Below are 16974 nucleotides of genomic sequence, written 5' to 3'. Positions count from 1 at the left end.
CACACCCCTGTAAACGGTGACCCTGTCCTCAAGCTCAGCTGCTTCACCCAATACGGTATTTTCCACAAACCTGAGTGCATCCCCTCTCTTCCCCTACTCTATTGGTATGTGCACTGTGCCTGTGAAGACACCTTCCAGTTTTGTGGACTTAGTCCAGCTCCTCATTCTCCAAAACTTCCCAGCTGACCCACCGAGCAGGATGAACGCCAGGCTACCCGCACACTCACCCCTCGTGTTTCGGGCAGACATCAAACACCACCACCACAGGGCCTCTCCCACCCCACCAAAGACTTCTGACAGGTGTGGGGCAATCCTGCCTTGTCCTTAGCACAAACTGGTATGTGGAATAAAACCGACTTTGTGAACTGGCCAACTAAGGATGAGCGTTAAGAAACCCAACGTGGAGGGTGGAAGCAGTAAAAACGGGCCATTTCGGAAACTGCTTCCTCTTGCCTGTATTCAGGCGTGTGTGAGTGCATACAGAAATCATACATGCATATATACACGTGCATGCATGGGTCTATAATCCTAAGGGTGTAGATACTTTCTGCGGAAACCAATTTCATAATACCCCCCACCCTGTAAAGTGTGGACGAGCAGGGGCTGCAGAGAGCAGGGGCTCTTGGGGTGCATTCCCATACCAACACCCCCCTTCCCAGGCAAAAGACACGGAGTATCCATGACGCTGAGCTTCGCTCAGTGCCTGTCACCTTGTGCACAAATAGATAATTTCTGTCATTATAAAAGGTGACAGTTTATACTTAATGACAATTTATATTTAATGAGCTTTTTGATATGCGTAAATATATTTTTAAAGTTCCCTAAGAAAAGCAAAAAGGTAGATTTGTGCCCAAAGCAACAAGCAAAGGCTGGTGTCTCAGCTCCTCACGGCAGAGCGTCCCAGAACAAAGCAGCTGACCTACTTTCCGCGGCAGCACACACCCACCCGTCACCGCTGAGGGCGGTACAGCCAGCCAGAGGAACAGACTTGAGGCTGCCATGTTTCAGAAAGTCTTGAAACCATTTAATATGGTTTTTCTCTGCCGTGTCTTCCCGCTGAGAAGCTTTACTGGCGGCAGTGCCGTCTCCTGGGTCTCCCTGGGTATTCACTGCGCACATCCCCAGGGTGGAGGGTGGCCTTTGTGTTTTTTTCTTGCTTTGCAAGAACAGCTGCATCAGTTAATTCGTTTGTGGTTAAACAAATTCCTTTCTAAAGCTCCATATAAGGAGCTTGCAGGCCTAGAGCTCTAAATAATCCCTTCAATCTTCCTGTTTGGAATGCTGCTGTTGCTGCTGCTAATAATAATACAACCCAAATTATAGGACAATAACATTTATTTAGAGCATGAGGGATTCCACATTATACAAACCCTTAAATTTATTTTTTTGTTTCACTGGTCCATTTCTACAACAAATACATCAGATCTACTATATAATAAAATTATTTACATTTCCAAACAAGACAGGGTTCGTTTATAAACCCTCTTACTGCTATTCACATACAGTACTTAAACAACAGCACAATACATTAATACCTAAAAATGACAACCCTGTATTCTAATTTGTTTATGAAAAGTGGAAACAAATAAATTTACAATTGTCTTCCCCTCCCCTTCCATTTCATACAAACACATTAACCTAATGTGCTAACCCTGGACTTCACTTTGTAAATCCAGGGGGTTTTAGAATAACCCAGTTTTTATATCTATTTATCTGTTTTTTAGAAAAAAAAATCATTTATTGGGAACAGTATAATATTAAAATGACTTACTGTACAGAATTTTATTTAAAAAAGAAAAATCACAGCTCAAAATTGCTATTGGTAAATTCACACTCATTTACAAGTTTCATGTTTCCATGCAGTATTTTACTTGGATTTTCTTCTTTTTGACTGCATTGCACTGGCACTCGTTTCTGAAATTAAGAGAAGAAAAAAAGCATGGATACGGAGTCGGTAAGCCATTCACCAGAGGTGCACAGATTGCCTTTTTATTTTTCCAAAAATCACACCAGTGGAAACCTCTGAAGACCAAGATTTCCACAGAACCAGGACTGACTCTTCACAAGGCGTAACACAAATGGACCCTCTCCCCTGACGACAGCTGTCAGCAGCAATACAACACAAACTTCCCCCGAGCTTCTCTCAGGCCACTCGGATTTCCGAGCGCTGCGAATTTAACATTTCTGAAGTCCTAATATAACGGCCTTAAAAATAAGAGTCGTATATTTTTAACTGTTCTTTAACTTTAGTTCCCCACGTGCCACAACTTGCTGGGCCGTCCCACAGAAGGAAGTCTCCATGAAACAGCAGCACAGCATCGGGCACAAACTGCATCACTCAGACCCCAGCACCACGGAGATGGTGTTATAAAAACCCCTTATTTTGGAGCCTGCCACGCAAGTTAAGAATCTAGTTGTTTGAGTCCTTGGAAAGTCATGTCATTAAAAACAAGTCTCTTCAGCGTACATTATGGTTCACAGAGAAGCAGCTTATGCAGAAAGATACATAATGTTATACAGCACTGCAGCAGAACAACCAGGAGCACCTGCAAAAGCTACAGTGAAAGCGTATGACATTTTCAGTGCACTTACCAAGGCACTAAGTTTCCATTTCAAAACAAAAAACGAGTAAGGACCAAGGGTATTTGCATCTTTAGATTTTTTAAAAACGTGATTTTAAATGTTGGCAATGTATCTTTGGCTCTTTATGATATTTTTCAGAAGCTATTAGAGCTGTGTGTGTTTTAAGAGTCAAAAGGGAAAAAATTTCCGAGACATCTAAAACTAGAAAAGCAACGACACAACTTCAGAGCTGTTAAATGTTGTATTAAAAAAAAATTCAACATTTCAAAATTTAACACACTCGAAGCTACAGTAAATGCTGAAACAGCCCTTGCTGGAAAGGTACTCCAAAAAGTGAAAACACCAATACAGTACCAGTTTTCAGAAGTGAAACATCTTAACAGGCATGACTTCCAGTCACCAGAGCTCCCCCCGAGCAGGAATGCTACTTCTAAGCTGTAGCTCTCCCTGCTGCCGCTGAGGTTCCCGTGTTTGGGAGAACAAAGGGGGCAGCGGTCAGCAGCTGTCCCGGTCCCCAGCCCCTCACCAGCATCAGCAGCATCCCCCTCGCCTGCTGCCACCCGGGACCCGCACGCCGCAGCGTGCCGTGCACGCAGGGATGGGGGCTGACCTGCAGCGTGCCCTCTTCCCTTACAGGTATCCTTCTGCCTCCTCCTTCCTGATGCTCAGCAAGGGAATTCCTACGCAAGCTGGTCAAAGCCTACTTCTCTCTCCCTGCTATATGTAAGTTTTTCCTATTTGCCATTTTTATAATGACCTTAATCAGCCTCTATCTCAAAGGCTCGTTTCTTCCAGCGCCTCATTCTCTTTAACATGGATTAGCGAGTTTCTCAGGACACAGATAAGGTAACCACAGATGTCCAGGAGGAGGCCAGGAGCATACAAACGTGCTTTCTTAAGCTATGCTTCACTAACAAAAATGTAGAACAGAGTAGGCACAAGTGGCAAACCTCACTACACTCAGCTACCTCACTAATCCTCCAGCCTGTCCTCTTCCACAAGAGAGTCTTGTTTTGCTCATTTTCTCTGCAACTTGGAAGTAGGCAGTTGCTTGCATGGAGATAAGGTAATCAAAGCCCAGGGTACTACACAGTAAGCTGGACCTCTGTTTTCAAGCAAAACCCTTAGATACTGCGGCAGTTTCAGATGCATTTTTTAAAAACAATGATTTTACTTACAGAGGTAAACAAATAATACAGTCAGTACAAAACCCCTAAGCGAGTTCTGGTATTATTTAAATTTGATGTACTTTCATGTTCCCACATTTTCAGAATTTGACGTGCCACTGGTTGTCATCTTTAGGTTTATTCATTACAGTATGTGGGGCAGGTCATACGTTTCAGATCCCCTCAAACTCAGGAAGGTATCACCAAATCGATTTTACATTGGCTTCACATTTTTCAAACCTTTCTTCACAATCATGAAAGATAATTTATTTTTACAATACAGACTTAGATTCTTCTGCACAATCCTGCTACAAGAAGTAAATTTAATTAAATTCAGCAGCCACAAAAGTGCAGAACATAAAGGTCCCTCCATGTAATCTTTGAGAGTCATTCACAATTACATATAGCTGGAAGTCTTCTCTGAAACTCTTAAAATGCAAATATTCTTACCAGCAAACTTTAGTATCTTCAGTATGGAAAATGGTTGCTGAATTCAACTTGACTTCCTTTTATAATAATTTTATATTAATACCTCTTTGTTCTGTATGATATCTTTAAAATATTGGTCGAATGTTGGCTCTTGACAGTCTCTCACTACCCTCTCGAACAACTTTTGTCCACCAGAATTTTTCTGACCCTTAAACATAAGGAGCTGACACAGCTTCAGAAATGCAGAATGGCACTGTGGACTGTGCATTCCAGTAATGACCATGTGTATCACACAAATGCCGCATACTTTGTTAAGGATTGTAACCTGTGTAGAAATAAGGCACGTCAGCAACTGCTAATGCCGTGGGTTAATATCTGTAACTTTAGGATTTCACATGTTCTTGGGAAGAACAGCTGAGGCTCCGTGCACTAGCACACAGCACTCCTCGATGCTGCAGGCTGCCATCCAGGCAGCGTTCTGAGCGTGCCTGAACCACAGCATTTGGCTTCACAAGAGCTGACCATGCACTTGGGAAGACTTAAGCATTTGTCTTGTGTCTTTCAGTCTTCAGGAAAAAAAAAAAAAAAAAGTCACTTTTTTACTTGAGTACAGTCCTTTTAATGGCAACACATTTCTGCCAAGAGAATTCAACTTCAACTAGGCAAGCTTGCTGAACACTACGTTGATGAGTACTGCAGAAAACAAGTTCCACAAATTTAACCATGGGAAATTCATACAAGATTTACTGCCAGTACAGATGTTGGTAAATACTTCAACACCAACCTGTGTCTAAATCATTGAAACTTGAGTTAAAGCACACAACATTTACAAGCTGTAAACCATCGTTATGAGCCAGTTATTGAAAGGGGAAGTACGTTAGTTCCTGCCCTCTCCAGAGAAATGATGGCTGTGCATTTTACCTTTTGCAGTGCTGGATGCAGATGCTGGTCTGGAGGACCTCTTGCGCTGCCCATTCTCTACAGTTTCCTGTGAAGTGGCAGAATCCTCTGTTCTTGAATTTCTTCTACTTGGAGTTTTAGACTTTTCACAATTCTCTTTTGTCTCATTACTAATAAAGTGGGACAAAATATTTCTGATGAAGTGTAAGAAGAATTATGTTTTTCTATGCAACTCAGACAAGCTGGAGTATGGACCGACACAGGTACCAGTTCCGGACTATTAGCACTGAAGATATGAAATGCTAGAGATACCAGAAGTTTTATCAGATGAAGAATGACCTGAGTAAGCCAGAGTATAGTCCATTTCTATTAAAAATTATCAGAGGATACAGAATTGAGAAGTCCTCAAAGAGAATATTTTCAACATTAGAAGACCAAGAAATTAGATGCATTATAAATTGTCTGCTCTGTTTTCCACAGGTGCCACCATTACTGAAGTCTAGGAAAAGCAAACAAGTTACATTAGAGACTGCTACGATATGGGAATACAGAGTTGAAATTGCAGATGAACATAAGGAGGAATTATGAACTCTCAGTGAGTATGCCAGCTTTTTTCACTAGAAACTCACTCCATTGATCCAAGTGATTTCCTCACATATTAAAAAGCTTAGGGTTTATTTAAAACTTTCTTCAAGCTTTAAAGCTTGAAGTTAAATTTATTTTTTTTTTTTTATAACAGAAAGCTTTTTCTGCTATAAAAAAGTAATTTTAGGTAGTGTGGAAATCCGTGTTTCTTGTCACTGGGACAACAAATGGAGCGCTGTATTTTGTAATTAAACTCCTCTTTTATTTTATCACTCTTAACCCTGTAAACTCCTCCTGAGGTTTGGGTGTTTTCTCCTTAATGCATTAATGCCAGACAATTTCCAATGACTAAGTGGTTTCTGAAGATTAAGCTAAACTTCTCTCCTGTGAATTCAAAGGTAAGTAATTAATCAAATAAATTATTCTGCTGACAATGGAAAAGGAGAAAGAAAACTAATTTCATGCCCTTTGGGTGATACTTGCAAGACTTCAAGAAAGGCTGCCTTAATCAGAGCACTGACTAAAGACACCCAGAGCAGACCTGTGTGTTACACAGGTTCCAGTGTCACTGTGTCAGAGGAAGTCCTGCTTTGAGAGGAGAAACTTCTACAAAGACTTGTAGTTTTAAGTAACAGATATCTGAAATAAAACAGTTTGTCAATGAAAGGAGACAAACGTTCTCAAGCAAGGAAACACACAGTAGAGGGGAATATGGAAGCATGTGGATTGTCTCAGATACAAAATACACATTGAAATCTATTTCCTCGTAGATCAGTATTATGGGCAATCTATAAACCGAATCGCTCAAACAGGTCACCACCTGGTCTTTTGTTAAGTAACCTGAGCTGCTGAAACAACAGCCACCTACTTCAGAGGATACCTGGAGGTAACCACACAGGCATCACCTGCTGAAGCGCAGTTATTACAGATAACCTTTACAGATTCTAGTGCCTAATCCATAGCTTGGATTGTCTCATGGGAACCAACACACCACTTCTTTTGTAGGAGGAAATGAAGTTGGCCCAAGTAAAAATATTTCCAGTAGGTTGCAAGGTTCCTCTAAGGTTTGTACCGTATGGCGTTAAACTCCAGGAGCTCAGAGCTGACTGCTGCGAGGATCAGCCGTTACTAGAGTCACAGTTTGCCTGAAAACTTTCCTTCTTTTCCGGTCTTGCTCAGAAGAGCATCAGCCCAGAAAAATCCCAACAGAAAAGCACTTGTGGTAATTTGATGTGCTGAATGACTTTGGAGAACAGTCATGCAAGGACACTTCCTTTGGAAAATCCACTCATCTGCCAAGTGTCGCACCTTCACTTTTTTAGAAAAATTCTACCCTAAAGAAAACTTGTCATGAAATTTCAGCTCATCTTTGATACGACTAGAAAGATCCCAATCCATGTGAAGGTAAATACAGTTAAATATTCAATTCAGAGTCATTCCTGATCTGAGAAAGTGCACTGCGTTACCTCCCTTACAAAAGACACACTGCCTTATTTCCTGATGAACCAAAGGAGTGAACTGCACCTCTTGCCCTGCCTCAGGGGATCACTCCACTGATGAGGGCAGCATCAAAAACCTGGCCAGTTGTACCAGCACAGTTATCCAAAAACCTTACGAAGGTCTGTCATTACGGCTGCCTAGACTGAGTTTAAGAGCCTGGTGGGTTTAGAATCTAGTAACAGAAATAGATCTTGGAAACCCTATTTTCTTCTGACAGAACACAACCATTTGAAGTTTGATCTTTTAATTACTGAATGTCTTAACGGGGACAAGGGCTTTCCTATCAGGCTTTGGCAAAGTGTCAGCAAACACAGAGGAAGTCTGGAAAAAACAGTCACAAAGGCAAAAGAACAAACTTTAGGAAGAAAAAATTTACATGACAGCTAAGCTGCAGGCTTTGGAGGTTTTAGCTTTGATTTGTTTTCAGAAAATATTGAACAGTGGAACCATCAAGACCCTTCCAGGACATGAAACACTCAGGCCTGAAGGGATAAGAGGAAATACTGCCCAAAGCACAAAGGCAGCCTTGGGAAGAAGTTACCTTACATTCTGCATTTCAGCAATGCTTTGAGACATTCAAGTAGCCCAATTTCTTAGCAGGACAGAAAGGGTATGGACAGGAAAATGAAAAGCAGTAGCAGGAGTTGTGCAATTGAAGCAAAGAGAAAGGGACTTCCTCCCATGAAAGCTGTATCTATTCTGAATCTACACAAACTATCTCCTTACCTTTGACCAGCAACTACTGGAGCATTTGTTTCAAGTTCTACAAGAGAAAAAGATAATTTTAAAGTCTGCTGTAGAAGTACGTACCCGCCGACAAGGCATGACTATCTCACATTTTTCTCATTATGTATTAGGTCTGAAGAATAAACTTCTCTCATCTATCGTTTTTCCCAGAGCAAAGCAAGCTCACATACCAAAGTACCACATCAGTCAAGTCCTCCTTCTGATTATGGCCTGCACCAGCCAAGGCAGAGAAAAGTTAAAAGAAACTCTGCAGAAGAAAACTGTAGCGAAACTTCCTGACAAGGGCTACAATCCTCTCCCTTTTTTAACTTCCATTTTAGACAGTTTACTACTTCTAAAACTTCTAGGTTTTATTAGTTTTAAAGCTTAAAAATACTAATGTGGATCTATTATGCATGTCAAATTTTGCCTGAACCCAACCACCTCTCACAGCAGTATCTGCTAATGCAAAGGAAGACAATTATCTGAAGCCCAATTATACTTCTACTGGATTGAAAAAAAACCTCTCAAGAGATGATGTAGGCTGACCTGCCTTTCTTCTCTCTCTCTCACAGTGATTTTATACATACAGATCAGGTCTCCTTTTGAGTCTTCACCACAATAAACAGCTCTCATTTTTATCATATAAAATTTCTAATCTTTTTACTGTCCATCTTTTAATTCTCCCCATATCCACCAGATCCTTTGTTAAGGGGGAGTATCTATACCTAAACACAGCAACTCTCGTAAGAAACTGCCACTGGTTTGGGGATGTGATGCATGAACTCACTGTTCATTTGTCACGTTGCCTATAGTGTTACTCCATCTCACCCTCAAACACCCTACAGGCTTTGAGACAGTGGCACAAACACTGTGGCTTTGCCTTTATGATCAATTGAGTTGTCAAAGTTTGCTAGAGTGTGCACAAGGATTAAAGGTGGAAAAAAAAGTAAGAAAACAGATAATATCTGTCCCCTTATGATAAATACCCCTTACAATTTGTATTGTTGGAACATCAGACTCTTCAGTGTAAGTGTACATAGCACCATCTGGGAAAAAACAGATGTCTTGGTAACAAAAGAAAAATAGACTAAGCAACACAAGGAAAGAGTTACTTTTCTTCCTAACCAAAATTTGAACCGGGAGACTATCCAATAGTAAAAATTGGTAATGTCAGCGCTTCCCCCCCAGCAGGAACTCCCTAATACAGCCACATCAGCACTGGGGCAATGAGTCAGATGCAAATCGACAGGGTGCATGAATGTCTTTGTTTAATTGGAAGGTCAAAGAAAGCAATTTTGTACAATTTTTACTTTCTGAAAGCTCTGCTTCTAACCATATTAGAGACGGCAAAGTGATGGAGAGTGGCACTTTCCATGCACAAGTCCACATCTATCCATTTTCCCTACTCATCTTGGAAAACACTTTTCAAAACAGCACAGAATTGATGGTGAAACACCATAATAATAGATGGCAACAACAAAAAGTCATCTGCCAGGGCTCCACCTTTGAAACACTGCCGAGGGTTCATTAAAAGCTGATCAGAGAAAAAAAAAAAAAGGATTACAACTCTAAAACTTACATTTCCAGCATGGCTTTTGAAAATATTTTCAGAATTGTACCATATAAAAGAAAAACTCATATTTGCCCTTAATAAAACCTCAAAACTCAAACACAACATATCATTACAAATCCAGTCCCTCCAGCTTATGACTGAATATCTAAAAACTGCCTTGGTGATTTGTTCATTTGTTTTACTCTACCCCATACTGAATCTCCAACAAGGCTTTAGTAACTTCTAAAGCACAGTATGTCTAACAATGAAAAGCAATCCCAAAAGCACAGATAATAAAAAATCCAACCCCAACCCCCAAACTACCAAGCATATTAGTGACCATTAAAATATGCATTAAAATAAATGCATTTTCAGTTACAAACATAACACAGTTTAGTTCACCTATATTCTGCTTTTCCAAAGTAAGATTTACCTGTTCTTTGAACAGTACTTTCTGATGTTGCAACTGAACTTTTTTTCTGTGTTAAATGTTGAGAGGATGCTAGAATAAAAGTGGAAGGAAAAAGCATTATTTTCCAAGGGAGTCACAAGAATTTTCTGTTGTGCAATTGGGCTGCTTTTACAAAATGCTGTATCTTCCCTCTTACTGCATTTTTTCATTTACAGATGCATTTTTTTTTAACCTACCCTCTACTTTCCCCACCACCACACACACCTCCCCAGTTTTAAAAAAAACTTTGGCAAAACTATTCCGAGCAAGTTTTCTTGAATAAGTGTATCATAAAATGCATTTTTAAAGGTAACAGTTTTTCAGCAGATTGAGAATTAAAGAAAGTCCTAGAAATTAAAGAGTTCAGTCTCTCTCAGTTTAGTGCTCATTTCAACAGAAGTTCTGGGGAAAAATAGCATCTTTGTAATGAATCAATGTCCTCACTCTTTCAATTAAACTGCAAGAGTGCAAAATATGCTCCAGAGGCTCCCTTGAAGTCTTTTGGCAATAATGTGATGTGACTTAACATTTCTTAGGTTGCCAAGTTAAAAAATGAGATGGAAAAACAATTCTTGTTGGGCTAATGCTTTCTAGTCTTCTCTTATACGTGATAATGAACTTACAAAGAACACAAAGACAAAAAGTTAAACATTCCTGTTTAAATAAAGAATATCCACTTCCATTTTTTCTCCTAACAAACCAGAATTCCTTCTGTGAAGCTCAAAGTAAATGTTTTCACTTTCTAGTGGCATACAGCTACGCCATACATCTAACAGCCACAGGGAAAGTCACATTCAAGCTGAAGTTCTCAGTTCCACTGACTTCTGTGGATTTTATCTTCCACAATCTTATCTTCTGTATCTAAATTTATGATGTAAAGCACAATGGATATTCAGACAGCTTACTTCAAGAGCAATGGCTTATTTCCACACCGTTTTCAATAGATTATAAATGGCACCAAGAAATAGCAGCAACGTCATAAAGTTGCCAGATGCTCAAATTAAAATAGTAAAGGAGAACACAGTTCAGATGTGAAGGTATTTCATGTTTTTGAATTGGGTGTAATTCACTTATGACTTTTTCAGCTGTTTCTCCAAAATGAGCATTTTAATTTTTTCCCTAGACATAAAGGGTTTGGTTTTTTTTCTTATGGAAGTTATTCACTATTTCCCTAGAGGGTTAAGGTTATTCAGAGGGATCTAGTACTATTTGGATTAACTCCAAATATCATAATTAAGTCAAAAAATTGGAATCGATTATAAAAAGTCTCTGGCAAGACTGAAGCAGAGTATCAGTATATCCACCAGTATCAAAGGCACCTTAAGTACTTCTTTTGTCATTACTGATACATCTGCTTTTTCTCCCCACTTCTAACAGTTATGTGAAGTCACTCCTCTGTTACTGCGTCATATGCTCATGACAAATACTCCATTTAAGCTGTAAACGGAAACTGAAATAAAACATCTGAAACATGAATCTTAGTGAAAGACAAGCCTGTGTATCACTCAGATATTAGAAACAAAAAAGCAGTTGTCAGTCTTGGCTACAGTGTCTAATTTTTATTATGTTCATGGGAAAAAAGCACCTAGGAAGTTTACAAAGGCAATCTCATTCCTTCCATTTACACAGGGTAGCACTGGACTTACCTGCACTTTGCAGCAGTTCCTGATGTGCTCCTGCTTTTTCCTCAACCACACCAACCCCGGTCTGCTCAGCTGGTAAACCGCCGTGGTTACTACCATTAGTGCTTGGCGCTGCAGGTGCGGGGTCGGGGACTACAGGAGTGGTTACAACCGACAGTACGCTTGTAGGAGGAGTGCTTGTTGATGCGCCTGGAGACAAGGAGGCGGGAGCAGCAGCTGCAGTGCTGACACTCGAACTGCCAGGCCCAGAAGTGCTCTGTTTTATAAGACTGGGTGCTGGAGGTGTCACAGTTTTATTATCTAGTTCTGCTGGTGATTGCTCTGTCCCCAAACTATTTGGGACTGATGTTTCTAGTCCCTGACCTTCTGTTTCTCCATCCAAAGCATACTGCTCTTCCCCTTTCTCAAGGGAGCCAGTGACTTTCTTGCATGCTTTAGTCAGCAAGAGTTGGCCAATCTTGTCTACTTTTCCTTTGCCCTTACTCGACGAAACAGGACTGCGTCTGTTCCCAGATCCTGGACTACTCGTGAGAAGAGGTGAAACAACAGGTCCAGACTGTGTTGCTGTAACAGAGCACTGCTCACTCGACCCACCACTTTGAGAAGTCTCCTCTGGGCTGAAGTCTTTGACTCGCTGAGTAGGAAGATGTGAAGGAACACTGGAAGAAGTTGTAGCGGGAGAAGGCAGCTGAATAGGAGGTGCCAAGGGATTAAGAACCAGTGACCTGCTGGTGGGAATACTAGAAACAGGACTGCTGGATGATGTGCTGGGAGGAGCAGGCCCGGAGGAGAACTTTATATTCTGTGGTATGTGCAAAGGTCCAACGACCGCGACCGACTGAGGCATCAGACTAGAGTTAGAAGTCATTGGGGCTGCTGGAATCGTACTTGACTGAGAGCCCTTCATAACCTGAATTATTGATGATGAGTTTATAAAAACAGGTGTAATGAACTGTGGCCGGGCATTAGACTGAACTGCCGACTGTCCCTCAGAAACCATAACTTTGCTCCCTACGTTGGGCATTGTGACAACAGTCGACACTAACGCAGGTTGCAAGTGAGATGGCAACGGTGCTGATGTATTAGCAGAAGATGTAATAGGGTTTGAAGTTACAAAAACTGTTATCTGGTTGGAAGGTAAAGGACCTGAAATAGAAGAAGAGCTGACAGGCCTTTGCATTACTGGAGGCACACTCTGTGCAACGTTTATTTCTCCCAGTTCCTGGTGCCCTGGATTTGAACAGGGCTCATTATTCTGAGGTAAGCTAAGGGAATTAGATGGCTCTTTGCTCGAGGACGAATCTTGCAGTGGAGGAATGACAGCTATCTTCTTCATCTCCTCACCAGTGGTGACTATCGGTGCCATTTCAAGACCAGTCAGCCCAGGGGGCTTAATGGTTACGTTAGGAGCTCCAGAATTATCAAGAAGTTGACTTAAAGAGGTTGGTGCCTCCCTCATAGCTGGAGATACCATGGTTTTACTTTCCTCCAAGACTGGAAGCTTAGTGGTGTCTAAGGCTGGCCCATCTTTTTTTGACTGTTCTTCTGGAACCAACATTTTCATTTCTGGAGTAGGGATACCTTTTAGTTCAATACTGGGCTGGTCTTTGCTACCTTGGACACCCTGTGCAGTTTGACACTCATTATCTTGAGGCACACTAAGACTCTCTTTATTGTCTTCAGGAATGCCAGTCATAGCAGGTACAGAAATCGCAGGATTCTGATTACTTAGCATGTTATTATTTTGAAAACTTGTAGTTACAGGTGTTGGCAAAGAAGAGGGACCCGCCATCATATTTCTTTGTAATTCCATGTTCTGCAAGAGAGATGGATTCTGTTGAGTTGTCAATGATAATTTAGCTGCTTTTGAATTCTGCCTCCCTGGGCTCGGTGTAGTTTTCCTACTGGATCCAGGACTGGACCTTCGACTATTGCTTGGACTTGCTCTCTTTGTTCCTCCAGTGTTTGTTTGTTTTCCTGAATTAATGACCACACCTTCCAATTTGTGTGACTGTGGAGCAGCAAAACTAGACTGATTATTAAGTGTGAGATTTGATGGGGCTTGTCCAATGGCCTTCAAAGTAGTGGGATTAAGACCCTGCTGATCAAATCCTCTATTGAGATTAGGCCTGGGAGGTAAAGGAATATTAATCTGGGGAGGGAACAGACCAGCTATAGAAGCATTGAGTCTCTCTGGAGATAAGCTAATTTCTGACGGTTCTGTGCTAGGTGGACGGTTATTAGGAGTCTGAGGATAGTATGGCCTTGGGCTTGCTCTGTTTGGGGTTTTAGGCCTTGAAGTTTGTGATGGGGTCGCAACATTTGGAAAATGGTGTGTAAGAGCATTAGGCAGAGAATTAGACTGCTGCTGGGGACTTGCACCTTGGGCAGTTGAAAGTGGAGATGGTCCAGGTTTGGGTCCTGTCATCATTAATTGGTTCTGTGAAACCACTAAATGAGATGTCAAATTATTCTGAGCTCCTGATGCTGGGGGGCCTTCAGCTCCACCTGCTTCTGGAAGGGAGGATACTGATGAAACCTCTCCGAGGGGTGAGCTGGAAGGATTCTGTACATTATCTTGATAAACCATTTTTCTTGCATTATTTCCCAGAGGAGGATTGCCTGGCAAGGAAATTCTTTGTTTATCAGGAGATGGAGGCACTGATCCAGGACCTTGGAGGTTAACCATCACTGGCATGTTACCGCTCTGCTGCATTGGCATTCGTTGAGCATCTGGATTCAGGGGCCCTCTGGGCGGGTGGACCCCTTGCGGTACAGGAAGCCTGACTGACTTGGGATCCTGCTGCATCATGAGCATCATCATCATCTGCTGCTGCTGCTGCTGCGGTGTTTGTGGTGGTGCCTGGCCTGGCTGTGGGGGCGGCTGTGGCGGCTGCTGCGGCTGTGGCTGCTGCGTATGCGGCATGAGCTGAGGTGGCATCTGCTGAAGTGGTCTTTGTTCCACTGGCTGAGATGGATAACCTGAGGTGACACGATGAGACATTCATTAAAACCAAAAAGAGATCAGAGAAAGCAGAACTTCTGCCATGAGCAGGATCAGATAGGAAGTATAGCCAGGAGCCCGTGTATCTTATGCGAGAGCCACATTAATGCAACAGGCTTTACAAACAGGACAAAGATTTTACTTAATTCTTAAAAATATTTTTGTTTAATGTATCAATGGCTCTCATGCCATTTAATTGGAGATCTCTTTGTGTACCGCATCAGCTACTAGCTATTCCTCCAGATTCATGCCACCTGAAAGGTCTCTGCAACTGTCCATGGGCTTGCTTTCACTTACAAATGCAGGGTTGGACTTTCACTAATTAATACTCCTTAAAACAAACTTACAGAGTTTGACAGGCCCTGTGGGACATGGACTAGCATACGTGCTAACATTTTCTGGTGTACAAAGCAGAAATCTGCCATGTATTACTAGGCCAAAAATGATGCTAAAAACCACCCATGTGGCTTATAATATAAATTCCTTTGCAGACTTTGGATTTAATACTCCCTACATGCAAAGGATAATTCGAACTGCAACCTCTGTTTCTTAATTCTGAAAAAGCTATTGGTTAATGCTAAATTTTTAAGGTCTGTGCCACAGCTAGAAATACAGAATTTTTTATCAGTGATGTCACTGCTGAATAACTCTACAGTACGCAATATGATACCTGCAGGATAATACATGTGAATGTGGCCACCTCTTCATTTTACGCTAATTCAAATAAAACACTTAAACAATGGTACCAGTTAGTTACTAGGAGGAAAAAAAGCTTTGAACTTGAAACACAAATAAAATAGAACCGTCACAAAGATCAGTTAAAGCTCTTTTATAGTTATTACATTCAGATAATCCAAAGAAAAATCCTACTACCTGGTGGCCTACTTGCAAAATCTGAAAGTTTAGGGCCTGAATTATCTAAATTCATTCCTTGTTCTCCAGACATTGATGACTGATCACTCTCCTCCAGGCCAGCTGGACGTGGTTCTGAAGAACTGAAAGAAAAATAATTGCAATTAAGATCCAGCCCTCCCATCAGTGATTTGACTTCTGCTTCCATAGCTAAGTACTCAAGTAAGTAATTCCCAGCACTTTTCACAGACCTGCAAGTAACTCACTCAAATGCACCACTACCTCTGGTGTAACATGACAAATTTGAACACAGAGCCCAGGTGTGCTGGCAGTCACTCCTGTGCCTTAAATACTACCTAAAAGGAAACAAACTGCCTGGTGCTGTATTGATCTTAAACATTTGTTTCTACCCTGAATCTGAGTTTTATAACTAAGTGAATGCCAATGGCTATTTCAAATGATACAGATATATATATTTAAACTAAACAGGCTTCCCTCTAATACTGCTGTGACATCAGCGTAGATAAGCAAGTATCATGGGTAGATGCATAGAAATTTATTTTAATAGTAGCACCATTTCTTCCAGGATCGTATCCAGAAGCAACTACATCAGGGTATCAGAGACCTCTGTTAACATCACAGCAAAAACACACTGACGTATCAGATATTATGTCACCTGCCAGAGCACAGACCTTTGTGGGATACTGAGACTCTGCGAGTGATCATAAAATGGTTTGGATTGAAAAAGACCTTAAAGACCATCTGGTCTCAACCCCCCTGCCATAGGCAGGGACACCTTCCACTAGCCCAGGTTGCCCAAAGCCCCGTCCAACCTGGCCTTGAACCCTTCCAGGGAGGGGGCAGCCACAGCTTCTCTGGGCAACCTGTGCCAGGGCCTCACCACCCTCACAGGGAAGAATTTCTTCCTTAGATCTAATCTAAATCTACCCTCTTTCAGTTTAAAACCATTACCCCTCATCCTATCCCTACCCCTGATCAAGAGTCTCTCCTTCCTTTCCTGTAGCCCCTTTCAGTCCTGGGAGGCCGCTCTAAGGTCTCCCCAGAGCCTTCTCTTCTCCAGCTGAACCCCCCCAACTCTCTCAGCCTGTCCTCACAGGGGGGTGCTCCAGCCCCCTGAGCATCTTTGTGGCCTCCTCTGGCCCTGCTCGAGCAGGTCCGTGTCCTTCTGATGTTGGTGCCCCCAGAGCTGGACACAGCACTGCGGCGGGGTCTCCCGAGAGTGGAGCAGAGGGGGCGAATCCCCCCCCTCGACCTGCTGGCCACACTTGACGCAGCCCAGGACATGGTTGCCTTTCTGGGCTGTGAGCACACATTGCTGGCTCACGGTCAGTTTTTCATCCACCAGTACCCTCAGGTCCTTCTCCAGGGGTACTTGATGCTCCAGGAGACTCTCTAGAACAATTTAAAATTGTTCAGATTCAATGCCCAATACTTCCACTGAATCAAGACAGCTTTTGCAGACTCAGAAAAAAAGCAAGTTTCTACAGCTATCATTGTATGTGGTCAGAGGATGTAAGATAAAGAGAGATGAAAAGACCTTAACTGCTTATTGGCTCCAC

The 16974-nt window shown here is 41.9% G+C and overlaps 1 protein-coding gene across 6 annotated transcripts in view; it reads right to left on the bottom strand.

Moving 5' to 3' along the window:
- Positions 1–1317: 1317 nt before the first annotated feature.
- NCOA6 (nuclear receptor coactivator 6) overlaps positions 1318–16974 on the bottom strand; it is a 47424-nt gene continuing 31767 nt past the window's right edge. For 2 of the 6 annotated variants that reach the window (XM_074888653.1, XM_074888654.1), the window contains exons 11-16: positions 15416–15537; positions 11542–14520; positions 9878–9946; positions 7890–7926; positions 5100–5248; positions 1318–1914 (exon numbers count right to left, since the gene is read on the bottom strand). In XM_074888653.1, coding sequence (XP_074744754.1) covers positions 1868–1914; positions 5100–5248; positions 7890–7926; positions 9878–9946; positions 11542–14520; positions 15416–15537 — 3403 coding nt within the window. In that variant the 3' untranslated portion in view covers positions 1318–1867. Of the gene's footprint in view, positions 1915–5099; positions 5578–7889; positions 7927–8885; positions 8939–9138; positions 9427–9877; positions 9947–11541; positions 14521–15415; positions 15538–16974 lie in introns of those variants that run through there. The other 4 variants (XM_074888655.1, XM_074888656.1, XM_074888658.1 and 1 more) reach the window with 4 other exon arrangements.

Source organism: Strix uralensis, chromosome 18, assembly GCF_047716275.1.
Source record: "Strix uralensis isolate ZFMK-TIS-50842 chromosome 18, bStrUra1, whole genome shotgun sequence".
NCBI lineage: Eukaryota > Metazoa > Chordata > Aves > Strigiformes > Strigidae > Strix > Strix uralensis.
This window is presented reverse-complemented; position numbering and strand designations above follow the sequence as displayed.